This window comes from Andrographis paniculata, unplaced genomic scaffold (genome assembly GCF_009805555.1).
Source record: "Andrographis paniculata isolate CXL003 unplaced genomic scaffold, ASM980555v1 Contig76END, whole genome shotgun sequence".
Classification (NCBI taxonomy): Eukaryota; Viridiplantae; Streptophyta; class Magnoliopsida; order Lamiales; family Acanthaceae; genus Andrographis; species Andrographis paniculata.
In genome coordinates this window covers 506,782-520,685 of record NW_026137613.1, presented here as the reverse complement: position 1 = coordinate 520,685, position 13,904 = coordinate 506,782, and the positions used below count along the sequence as shown (strand labels likewise).

Below are 13,904 nucleotides of genomic sequence, written 5' to 3'. Positions count from 1 at the left end.
TTTATAGTAAATTAAAAAATAATACTAATATTTTATTGATCAGTGAGAATGTATAAAATGGTTTTGATATTCTTTTTATTTGTACTTTTGGTTTGTTTTTTTGTAATTTCAAATTAGAATAACACTATTCATTTTATACATTTTTCAATAAAAATATACTTCTTCTGTCTCGTCGTGTTCCGTTTATCGTAGATATGCGAATTTAGTAGGGGTATAATTAGTAAATAATTAAGAATGTATTAATAAAAATAATTATCTTATAATAAAAATAATTTTAGATTAAGATAAACAATTAGTCTAATTAAAATTTTAAAAAATTATAAATCAAAAAATTTAATGCGTGAGTAAAGTTTATAATTCTTTTTTTTTAAAAAAATGACAGAATAAGTGGGACTGAAATAGAAAGATGGACATGGTAAGTGAGACGAATGAGGTATTATTTTTCTCATAAAATATCATATCAAATTACTGTTTAAAAAAAAACTCAAATTAACGCTCTATTTCAAATCAATTTCAAACCATAACCAAAGAAAAAGTCATTGCATGTGTAATGGTATATTTGTAATTTAAGTAAAAATTAAATAATAGTATTTTAATATTAATATTTAATTAATTTTACTATCATAACAAAGAGATACTTAACTCATTTAGCTTATCAACCAAACAAAAAATATTTTTACAGCTCTACATTTATTTTCATTAAATTTCATTTTCAAGACTATCAGATCCAAAAATTTGGTGCTTCATTTAATAATGAAATTTTCATTTCATTCATTCAATAAATTAATGAAATAAATATATTTATAATAGTAGTATTTGTTAGCTATATATGCAATAATGGGTTATCCTCTCATGGTCCATCGATCTTTCTTACCAATCTTTATAATTTAATTCGTTACTTGTCACACAATCTAATTTATATAATAATTTTCGAGATCAAGAGTGTAAAAATAATAATGTATTTCTAGGTCTTGCCAAAAGAAATAAATATTAATTTGTATTTAAAACATAAATCAAATACATCGAAGATTTTGGTATACCCGAATTTTATTGTATCAAAAAAAAATATTGAATTTATCGACAAAGTTTCAGGTTGTAGTACAATTTTTATTTTTATTTTTTATTTTTACATATTGGTATACTATTTTGAAATCTTAGGTATACCGTATCATACCGGTATATAATTTTATTTTTATATGCATTTTGGTAATATATATTTTTCCGGTATAATGTTGGAAAAAAAATTTATATACCAAAAGAACTTCTATACAATATTGATATGATTTTTTTGCAGATTTATTAGTCCAAATAAAAAGAAAATGACAAAATACATCTATTAGTCTCTTATAATACTAATACAACGATATTTGTGGAGTAAATTATACAAATATAAAGATAATTCTAATCTTAAATAAAATGGCGCAAAAACATGTGTTTACTTTCTAATTGGACGGAAGTAGGATTACATTATTCAATTCAATCATTTTATTTCAAAAATAAAATATAATCATCCAATATTCATCTTATTTTATGTAATATCATACTTTTTTTCCTTTGTACTGAAAATATTATTTTTATTATTTATGTTTGCCTAACTCAAAAATATTTTTTTTATATATAAATTACAGATATATAATTATACATACAATTAATTACATAATGTACAAAGATAAAAATGTCAAAATCATCCTATACACTTTTACTATCAATAAAATGAAGTATTATTTTTTAATATATTACAAAATTCCAAAAAAAGTATTTAGATTAAGGGTATGTGTCTTTTGATGGGTTTGACAAAATTTTGATTTGTGTTAGATATTAAAAATAATGAATGATGAGATATTTTGTGAGAGAAAAAAATGTACTATCTCCGTCCGGCTCTAAAGGTCCCATTTACTTTTTTGCGTATTGATATTTGAACATTAATTATTATATCAAAACGTAGTACAAATTAAAAAAAAATTGCAAAAATACTTCCATTAACGTCTTATAATATTAATAGAATGATATTTGTAAAAAAAAAAAAAATTATACAAATAAAGTAGATTTTTAATGTTAAGTACAATGACGAAAAAAGTAAATGTGACATTTAAAAGAGGACAGTAGCCATATATGTTTTTCTAAACAAAAAAAACAAACCCTAAGACTTGTGAAAATTCCAACCAAACACATCAACTAAAACCAACACAAAACATTAATGAATCCATTTCTCTATATATATACTTAATTTCACAACCACAAATTAAATTGCACACACAACACTACCTTGAGTAATTAATTGATTTTATTTTAGTTAATATTATTATGGCCACCACCGCCACGGAAACAGCTCCGGCGGCGGCTCCTCCGGAAGAAACTCCGGCAGCGGCGGCTCCGGAAGAAACTCCGGCGGCAGCGCTGCCGGAAACTGCAGACACAGCTGCAGCAGCCTCGACGGAAGCTTTGGATGTAGAGAAGGCTGAAGAAACAACGGCTGATGTGCCTACGGCGAACAAACTTTCCGATGAACATTTCTTTGCCATCGCCGACATTGTCTTGAGGTTTTTACTATTTTCGGCATCTTTGGTGGTCGTCGTGCTTTTGGCGACCGGAAAGCAGACCAAAGGCGTCCCGACTCCGGCCAAATTTGAACACTCGCCGTCACTCATGTAATTTGAGTTTTTCCTTTTTCACTTAAAATTTTAAACTGATAAAAAAAATGCATCATTATTTATATATTACTGATTTAATCTAGTCAGCATATATAATTAAAACTGACAATCACATCTTTGCTATAGTACATGATATAATTTCTAAATGGACAAACGAGTCGATTTTGTGTTAATCGAGTCGAGTTCGTGTCGAGATATTAATGGATTAACGGATCATTTTCGGATTAGTCAGGTTCGGGTAGGGTCTTTTGACCCGTGTAAGTAAACATGTCGATTTTGGATAGGACCATTTAACCTTTTTAAAAATTCAATCCGACCCAACCCGACACGACTCCCTGCCAGCTCTAATTTTATTTTTTTAAGCTGCAAAACCGGACCAATAGTAATACATTGGTTGTGTTTGATTATAATTTTAAACTGAAATCAATACTATTCATTTCGATTCTCAATAAAAATATACTACTCTGTATTATTTTTTATTTTCATAAAATATCGTATCAAAATAATTTTACTATTTAAATAAAAATTTCAAATCCACCCCACATTTTAAATCAAAATTTTAAACCACAGTCAAATAAACATTTGTTATTTTTATCGGTAGATCTTGCATTTTCGAAGCTCTAATAAAATTTTGTACAATTTTTTTTTTTTTTTTTTTTTTTTTGAACAGATACGTTGTAGCAGCATTCTCGGTTGCAGGTCTCTACAGCATTATCACATATCTCCTCTCGCTTTATGCCATACTAATAAAGCCAGGATTTTGTCCAGAAATTTTGTCTCAATTCATCATATTTGATGTGGTAATAACATTACTTAATTAAATAATTAATCTCTTATTATTCTATGTTTAACAAATCATTTAACTTTAGGGTAAACTATTTTTTTAGTCCCAACCTTCTTATCATTTTAGTCCTGTAAGTGGAGTCTGTTGCAAACTAGTCCCATAAGTGAAAATATTTTGTTGTTTTAGTCCTCCGGCGCCGGAGACGCCTGCTTGGCTCGCCGGAAGCTATGTGCCCGCCAGTTACGGGACAAAAAAATAATTTACTCTTAATTTTAATGTTAAAAAATTGTGACATAAAAAGGTATACATTTAACCAAGGATCGGAGAAAACAAACATCCCCTGAATTAACCATTTTTTTAATATAAAAATAAATTGAATTTAAATATAGAAGAAATTTCATTATTTATGTTTTAATCTAAGTATATAGAATAGCTTATACATATTTAATTACACAACAAACTTTGATTTTGCTAAAAAAATATGCACACAACTCATATTTTGTGCATAAATATATACACTGTTTTGATTAACACAAATAGTTTTGTACTAAAATTTAAACATATAATATTACATATATTTATGTTAAAAGAGAGAGTTTGTTTTGAAAAAAAAAAATTCCAACACATTATTCCAAAAAAAAAAAAAAACTAATATAATACACATCTTCCTTATTTTTATATTACCTACACAATTTCTTATACCTCACATAGAATTTTTTTCTTCAAATCAAAACACAAAACAAACAGTTGCCGATATAATTTATTTAAGCATCTAAAAGAAATAAACATATATGTATATATATATTAAAAGAACTTGAGCAACAACAAGGCTAGGTTTATATAACATTTTTTTAACTTTTGAATCATAAGTAATATTTCAATACAAACGTAACATTATTTTTTTTTTCTTTCACAAAATATTTCGTCAAATATTTAATTTTTTTATTATTCATAAAAAAAATTTAAAATTTCTATGTAAACGGAGCCATTACTTACAAGAATAAAGGAATTGTTCATTCCTCAGATACTGCTCGGAATTGTAGCCGTAGCGACCGGAGCAATAGGAACAATCGGGTACCTAAGTCTTAAAGGAGATTCCCATGTCGGTTGGAAAAAGGTTTGTAGCGTTTACGATATCTTTTGCAAACATGTCAGTGCTTCTGCCGGTGTGTCTGTATTTGCAAGCGCCGTGGTTGCGGTATTGGTGTTATTCTCGATTTTCGCCCTATTGAAAAAGGTCCCTAAATAGAGGGATCAATATAATGTGTCCCGAAGTAGATGACCGATCAATCGATCGATCGATCTCGGCGTAAACATCATTTCTTTGTTGAATTTCTACGCTCAAAATTGTTATGTATAGTGAATTGTGTTTGTTTCACAAGTTTGTAATTAATTTTCATGGGAAACAATTTGTTTGTACGATGTAATTTGTGTATATTTGGTTGTGGATTATTTGTGTGTTTGTTTGAATCTTGTATATATGACTATATGTATTGTCAATTGTTGGTCATCTTTAAATTTGGGGACAATTGCAAATTTTGTTTTTTTTTTATACGAGATAAATTATTATTTTTAGATATGCATATTTTTTTCAATTTTGTATTTTAGAACAATATATTAATCTAAACTTTAATTTTGTTATCCGACACTGAAAAATGTCATATGATCTTATGTGGCATTGCCGGCACTATAGGCACAGTCGGAGCTGAAGTAAATGCTAAGCTCAGCATCCACTCAGCGCAAACAATGTCAAATATAATAACGTGTCTAGCGTTGGAGGACAAAATTAAAGCTTACTATTTAAATAGTGTCCTAAAATACAAAATTCAAAAAAATAAAAATAAAAATAAAACATGGAAAAATGATAATTTACCTCAATATATATAAGACATAATTTCTAATTCATATTCACTCTATAGGGTAATCTTTTGATGTCATTATTGTATAAGTCGAGTTGATTCTATATAATGTATATAATAAATATATTAATATGATCTTTTGATATTATTACAGTAATACTCCCTCCGTTCCATTGGAAGGTTGTCATATTTCATTTTCGTCTGTCCCAAAATAAGGTTATCATTTCTTAATTTAGTAATTGTACTACCTACTTAACATAATAAATACCCTTCCAACTTACACTATATTATACAAATGTCATTACTTTTATATAACACAATACTAATAGGGGTATTTTCGTCTTTTTCATTATAACCCATTATAATACTAATATTAAAAAATTTACGTGCAAAAAGTAAACGGCAACCTTGCACCGGGACGGAGGAAGTATATTAATTTTATATATTATATAAATATATTATCATCAACAAATTTAATTAAGTCACCCACGAGCCGAGCTTCATAGAAAAAATAATTTTTTACCTTGAGCTCAGCTCGTTTATCTCTATAAACGAATTAGGCTGAACTATTAGCTCGAGCTCCATTCGATTATAGAAAAAATAATCTTCAAATTCAAGCCCAACTCGTTTATCCCTATAAATAAATTGATCACAAGTTGTTAACTAGTCAGATCGAGTTGAACTCGCAAACTACTCAAATAGTTATATAAACATCTCTTAAAAAGAAATTAAAAAAAAATCTAATTGACAAAAGCCTATTGTTACGCACAAAAAATAATAATAATAATAAAAATAAGGATAGCAGGATCTTAAAGGAAGTTAGACACAAAGTCGGGTGGAAAAGAAAAAAAATTTGCGCTCAGGTCGGTTGGGTAGGTCGGTTGGTCCTCGGTCAGTTGGTACGGTCGGTTGGTCCGCAGTCGGATAAGCAGGTCGGTTGGTCCTCGGTCAGATAGGCAGGTCGGTTGGTCCTCAGTCGGTTGGTCCGGTTGGTTGGTCCTCGATCGGATAGGCAGGTCGGTTGGTCCTCGGTCGGATAGACAGGTCGGAAGGTCTGCGGTCGGATAAGCAAGTCGGTTGGTCCTCGGTCGGATAGGCAGGTCGGAAGGTCTGCGGTCGGATAGGCAGGTCGGTTGATCCTCAGTCGGTTGGTCCGGTTGGTTGGTCCTCGATCGGATAGGCAGGTCGGTTGGTCCTCGGTCGGATAGACAGGTCGGAAGGTCTGCGGTCGGATAGGCAAGTCGGTTGGTCCTCGGTCGGATAGGCAGGTCGGAAGGTCTGCGGTCGGATAGGCAGGTCGGTTGGTTAGCGGGTCGGATGGTCCATAGGTCGAAAAAGTCTGCAGGTCGGATGGTCTACAGGTCGGGAGGTTTGCGGCTGGACCAACAAGTCGGAAGATCTGCGGTCGGACCAACAAGTCGTTTGGTTGGGGCGACCATTGAATCATCTGGAAAGACCAGAGGGTGGTCGTTTGATGAGGCGACCAAGGAGTCGTTTGGTCTAGCAACCAGTTAGTCTCTGATTTGGTCGGACGGGTTATGCGGTTGGCGAGGCGGTTGATGTAACCGACCAGATGACGTTTCAAAACGTTTCGTCTTGGGCGGTTGACGGCGGTTGCTGGCGATGGTTCCAAAACGTCTTTTCAAAGAATATTTAAGGATTTGGATCAACAACTGACAATCATCTTCAATCATTTTCAAACGACATCAAAGTCAAGAGATTCGGGGATCACCACTTTAAATTCCAGTCTTTTATTTTCTAGTTTTTATTTATGTATCTGTATAGTGTTTAGAGATTCCTAATCTCATGCACTAATTAATCAAGTTCGAAGATAAATTTCTATTTTCGAATTTTACTTTTTGTTTGTTGAAAAACTACATCAACACCTATAAAAATTCATTTGAAAAAAATAAAAATAAAACCACACTAATATATATATATATCACCGATAGCTAAAAATTTGTGTTATTGCAAATTGCATACAAATCCACGGGGAATTTCATTTGAAAATCGATGAGTAGAATTTTATAGGGAAACGATCAGATATAGCAATTTTGTGTAGTTGTAGACCTTGAGTAGTTATCATAATTATTTATACTCTTTTTACTGGTGAGTTTCCAGGTCGAACACAAGGATTTTAAGTCATGAATTTCAACGGTGAAAATCTTGGAGAAAACGACGAAAGATACAAGAAAGAATCCGCTTGCAGCGGATCCGAAATTTAACTACTGAAAGCGGTAAATAAAGCAGTAAAGATGAGGTGAGCGGAAACGAGCGAAGCGAAAGCGAGAGATGGAGTGCCTCTGGTAACCAGATGATCGGGACATGAGCGGAAGTGAGGACCAGATGATCGGGGCATGGATGAATCGCGGTTACCAGAGGATCGGGGCATGAGTGAGCGGCACATTATATATATATATATATGTATATGAGCGAATTAGAGTGAAGGAGAGGTGTTGTATCTGATCTGTGCGTTACTAAATTGATAGGATTCCCTGGATGTAGTGAGCGAATGATGTAAGTGTGTTATCGGAAGAGTATATGTATATTATGGAAATGATGGGAGAAATGTGTTGTAATTATATAAACTAAATTTTAAAGAATTTATCACACTGGTATTTTTGGCCTGGGGGATTTACAACAAGACTTCAATGACACCCAGAATTAAGACATTATAAGAAAGAAACCCTACTGTCACTAGGAATTTCTGCGACCTAATAGACACTGTCTATGTCCTGTTAATTTTCCCAATTTCTGCCTCATTAGTGGCTTTACCCCCTGATGTTACTACTATTTAATCAAAATCGAATTTAGCACAGCAGTTAAGCAGGTCGACAAGGCTCCCACGTACTTAACTGCATTGAACTACCTTGAGACCGCTTTTGGCGCATAACAAGGCTTAGATAATAAATTCTTCTCTCGTTCTATACCAGTGAAATGAAAATCTCTAAACTTGATTTATATAAATATGGAAAAGTGTGAAAGAATTTTGTTTGAAGAAGTAAATGATATTTCTTTATATACTATGAAAGCGTGAAAGATTAGAACTACAAAGCTGTAAATGAAAGCAGTAATCTAATCTAAGAAAGCAGTAAAGACGTGGCCAAGGGAGAGGGAAGACCCCTACTCCCTTGGCCATTCATGTGGAGAACTCCCTTACAGGGTTGGAGCTCTCTGAAACAGGAAGACGACGAATGCTAAGTATGTAGAAATCCAAAAATTCGATTCTTTACATAAAGATATCTGACCCTATTTATAGCAGGTGTAAAGAGACGGTTGCAAGTAGCTGTTAGGCAGTTCTAACCGCTGGGCAGTTAGGCAATTGCTGGTAGTTATTCTGTTGAAGCAGTTGCTGGCCATAACTCCCAGGGTGCTCGCTTCGCTTGCGTTGAAGGTTAAGGGCATAGATTTTCCTCGCTTGTTGGGGAGCTGGAGGGCATCAGCGCAGCTTGACTCGCTTGTGCTGGCTAGAATTTGAATGGCTGTCCCGCTGCAGCTGAAGTACTTAGTTGAAATCTGGTGATAGTCTGCAGCGGTGGGTATCTGGACTGTCGCTTGCAAGCGGGAGAGGTTATCGCTTGCGGGCTGTGACGGTGGCCGCTTGCCTCTCATGCCTTAGTATTTCCAAGGTGTGCTCTGGGCGCTTGCGAGCGAAGGTGGCTGTCGCTTGCGGCGTCTGACTTAGCTTTTCTGGTTTCAGATTACCGCTTAAGAAGGCGAAAATCGTTAATAATCTCAACAACGAATTCTGGATCATGCCTAGTGATATAAATCAATATTGTATGCCGATTACGAATTATTTTGATGGTTTTTATGCAGAAATTCGAGTAATACACATTTTTGTCAAGCTAAGAATATGCTAAATTTTGGAGTCATCAATCACTACAACATGATTATTATTGTCCTCAATACATGAATACAACACAAACAATAAATAAAAATGGAGAGACGAAATCTAGCCGTACATCTTTAGAATTCAATTATCCGGCGCCGGCGCCGGCGCCGGCCGTTCTTTGAAGGGTAAAAACTCCGACGAGCGCGACGATGACAAAAGCAACGCAGGCGGCGCTAGATAGGCCGACGGCAGCGCCCCCTTGGTGGCAGAAACGGTTGTAGACGGTGCAGACCTCCTCCCAGCCGAGGCGCTCGACCCCTTGATAGGCGATCAATCCAACGGCCACGGTTGCGCCGAGGCTGGAGAAGAGGATCGCCACGACGGCTACGTCGAAAACCACGACGGCTGCCACAACTCCCTTGTTACGACCTCTATTGATTAACACGACGATGGCCGAGATGATGGCGTACCCGGATGCTAACGCGTTCGCCACCAAAAAATAGCTGGAAAATATTCGACATTCAGTAAATTAAGAAGTATTTTATTGATTAATGAAAATATGGAAGATAAATTTGATGTTTTTGTCTTTAAAATATAAAGGAAATGGATATTTTTGTAAAAATTATGAGTATTTTGGTATTTAGATATGATTACTTTGACTATAACTAAAAAGAGAGTTTTTTTAATAAGACGTATGAAAATGGTAAAAAAAAGTACATATGAAGCTATTTTTGTTTCGAATTTATTTTTTATTATTCAATCCTCAAATATTCTAACACGGTAATGGCCGAGATGATGGCGTACCCAGATGCTAAGGCGTTTGCCACCAAAAAATAGCTGACAAATATTCACCATGAATTAAAAAATAATACTACCTCCGTTCACCGTCAATCTATTTATTTATTTTTTACATGTTAATATTTGAATATTAATTATTATATCAAAATATAGTATAAATTAAAAAAAAATGACAAAAATACTTATATTGGTGTCTTATAATACTAATGCACTGACATTTGTAAAAAAAACTTATACAAATATAAGAATATTTGTAATGTTAAAAACAATAATGCTAAATGCAAATAGATAAATTGGCGATGGACGGAGATTTTGATATTTTTATTTTTATAATATAAAAAATAATGAATATTTTTGTAAAGATTGTGAGTATTTTGATACTTCCTCCGTCTCGTTTCTGTCCGTCTCACATCTTATGTCACTTTCATTTTTTGGAAAATAATTACTGATCTTAATTTCATTTTAAATTTATTAGTTTAATATTTTTTAATTTTAATTAAACTAATTAGTTATCTTAATTTTAATTTATAATTATTTATATTATAGGATAATTGTTTTTACTAATACATTATTAATTATCTAATAATTATACTTATCCTAAATTTTCGTATTTACAGTAATACATACTTCCAATGTGGGACGGAGGGAGTATTTAGTAATAAATATTTTTGTAAAAATTGTGAGTATTTTGATATTTAGATATGATCACTTTTTAGTCTTTTGCTATAATTGAAGAGACTTTTAAATCATAATAATAATAATATAATTATATTATTATTATTATTATATTCAATCTTCATTATATTTATAGAGACGTACTTTTTTCATCAGTCAATTTTTTATTTTTTTTTGTTTTACTTCATTATTATATTTAAAAATGTCAAAAAAATTGTATTTTCTTTTGTAATTATTATTTTTATTTAATTTACCAAGTATCGTCACTATTATTGTTTAACAAAAAATGTAAGCACGATATAAAAATGTAAATGCATACACAAACCAAATATTATATTCATATTTATTTTTACAAATATTTTCACATTAAAAATAAAATAAAGCAAATCTAAAGGGTGTGTTTTGTGGAGTTTGTTTGTTTATTTAGTATTAATTTGAATATGATATTTTATAAAATAAGAAGTATTATACTTTTGTGAAAAATCACATGGTTAAATAGTATATAAAAAAAAATTAAAAAAAATTAAAAGCACACATCCAAGTAAACCCAACAAATATATTTGTTTAGTATTTATAATTTTACATGTTCTTATTGTAAGGAATAAAAAATTAAGAAAGTACTCTAAAGTATTTGATATAATATTATATATATATGAATGGAAAATAAGTAATGAACTAAAAAAATCAAAATGTATTCATTTGGCAAATTTTTCAAATTGTTACTATTCATAACAAAATTTTATCTCAAAAATATCAAATCAAATACTTAATTTTTATTTTTTTTTACTTTTTATATTATACTAAAAAATCAATTTTATATTCAAAACATCACATTATACAATTATTTCAGCTTAAAATCAAAACCCTCGAACAAACACATTAATATATACATATGTTAAGAAATAAATTAAAAACAAAAATCAAGAAAAAAAAAATTTCTTTGGCAAGTGTATTTCTCTAAATATATACATACATATTATTCAACTTTTACCAATTTACATAAATATATATATATATTGGCTTTATTTACGTAACACACTTTCACTCATTTAGCACTATTTATTTTTAAAAATACTCAATTCGTCCAAATACAATAGTCTAGTTTACCATTTTTTTTCTATCTCAAAACAATAGACTCATTTCCATAAATAATCATATCACTGTAAAATTATCCCTACTTTTTCATTATTATTACACAATTCCTACTACTTTTTACACTAATATAATCACAAGGGCAAAAAAATTATTTATTCTTACTTTTTATCCGCTACGAATATAATATCAATATTTCTTAAATCTCGTACCCAATAGAATAAGATTATACTTTTGGAACGGAGGTAGTATCACATTAAATACATTTTTACTCTCATATATCATCAAATCAAATAGTAATTTTTTATTTTTATTCTTAAAATTTTTAAAATTTCAAAAATTTTCAAAAACCTCTATCTAAACAAAGCAATTTATATTTAAATTATTATTGAAATAAAATTAAAATGACATGTATACTTACAAAAGAGCAGACAAATAATGCCACTTTGCAGAGAACGGAAAACTGAAACCGGGGAAGCCGGGGACGACGGCGATGTCGACCTCCGTCGTCTCCCTGTCGACGCCGATCACCACCGCCGCCGCCACGCAGAGCAGCACCGCCAGAACCCTAAAAACAAAATCACATGCTGTGATCATTTTAATTAATTAATTAAGTAATTTCCTGATGATACGATGATGTACGATCACAACATACATACGTATTTAATTTCTCACACACATATGTATATATAACTGTTAATGGAAATTAAATTAATTAATTAATTAATTAATTAATTAATCTGGTCAATGATTAATTTGTTTGACTAGTGTAATAAAAATGTGTATATATATAGGTGGAGTTACATACACATTCAATTTAATTCAATCCAATAATAATAATAATAATAATAATGAGTGTAGGAATTATTACGTAGGGTGAGGTTGGGAGATAATTAATTAATTAATTATAATCGTTTATTAATTTTTTAGTATTAATTAAAAGATTATGCATAATTATGTAACGTATAGAATATATATAAATTGTGTCAAAAATAAATTGATTTGACAAACAAATTGAATTTAATTGCCGATGTTAAATAAATGTACTAGGATACCTCGTATTTGAAATATTCATGATTTAAAACCATTTTTTATTTTATTAAATGCCACTATGCTAATTTGATCGAGTAAATACATTAATTTCAAGCAATATACGTTCAAATACAAGACAAATAATATAATGATGTGTTATAGAAATAGCTTATATATTGTACTGTACTGTATAATTATATTTATTGTCTAGAAAATTGATAGTATATTATGGTGTATGTTGTATTATCATATATTGTAAGATATATATATATATATAATTGTATATTATATTACCATATATTGTTATTTATGTATTGTCTACTTGGTATATCATTTATTTAAGTATTTGTAATAACATAGCATTGAATAGTATTCAATTTGAAATATCAAGATGAGTGCATTTGAAATCCATGTGTGATTCTATAGATTTCAAATTCAATGCTTTTAAATACACTGTTCATCTCATTTTTTTTTCCGAAAACATCGAATCAACATCTATTTTTTATTTTTTATATTACACTAAAAATTAATTTTACATGTAAAATATCACATCAACACATATTTATATCATATCATACAATTATTCAAATTCAAAATTTTTACTATTCAAATCTCAACTCAAAATCCAAACCCTTAAACAAACACACTTATTTTCTTGAAATATAAAGATATTTCTTGGATAATATAGTACATGTATATAGATAGAGAAAAAGAAAAAGACATCTATGAAGTTATAGAAACAAATTCATAGGAAGTATGTATGTGTGGGCAATTTGATCCCATATTTCCTAAATATTTTCACAAACTTTACATAATTAATTATGCGCGCTTTGGCTCTCGTGTTGATTGTGTCAAATTCAGTATAATTCAATAATTAATATATATATATATATTAATATATAACACATATTTCGTTTTTGTGAGTGTAAAATTATGAGTTCAAAACTCGACTCATGCTGATCAAATTAGCAGATTAACCGTCGCCTTCAATGTGATATTTATCTTACATTAAAATATTTAGAATTCTCAAACAACCAAAATAATAAGGGCTATTATTGAATTAATGATTACAAACCAAAATAATTGTTAGGGTTGTTTCATATGGTTTAGATTGTCTAATATAGACTTATTATGCACTTAACTTTAATTTGCTCTTGAGACAAAAGTCTTCATTGGAT

At 30.5% G+C, this 13,904-nt stretch overlaps 2 protein-coding genes across 2 annotated transcripts; one reads left to right on the top strand and one right to left on the bottom strand.

Annotated features, from left to right (window-relative positions):
* The first annotated feature begins 2,260 nt into the window (after nucleotides 1-2,260).
* Nucleotides 2,261-4,943, top strand: LOC127266580 (CASP-like protein 1). The gene is made up of 3 exons (XM_051296863.1): nucleotides 2,261-2,648; nucleotides 3,322-3,451; nucleotides 4,460-4,943. Exons 1-3 carry the CDS (start codon nucleotides 2,305-2,307, stop codon nucleotides 4,682-4,684), a joined length of 699 nt encoding a protein of 232 aa, XP_051152820.1. The 5' UTR covers nucleotides 2,261-2,304; the 3' UTR covers nucleotides 4,685-4,943.
* A 4,224-nt stretch (nucleotides 4,944-9,167) lies between these two features.
* On the bottom strand, nucleotides 9,168-12,291 carry LOC127266478 (CASP-like protein 1E1). The gene is made up of 2 exons (XM_051296738.1): nucleotides 12,116-12,291; nucleotides 9,168-9,632 (listed from the first exon to the last, which is right to left on the bottom strand). Exons 1-2 carry the CDS (start codon nucleotides 12,289-12,291, stop codon nucleotides 9,275-9,277), a joined length of 534 nt encoding a protein of 177 aa, XP_051152695.1. The 3' UTR covers nucleotides 9,168-9,274.
* Between the last annotated feature and the right edge of the window lie 1,613 nt (nucleotides 12,292-13,904).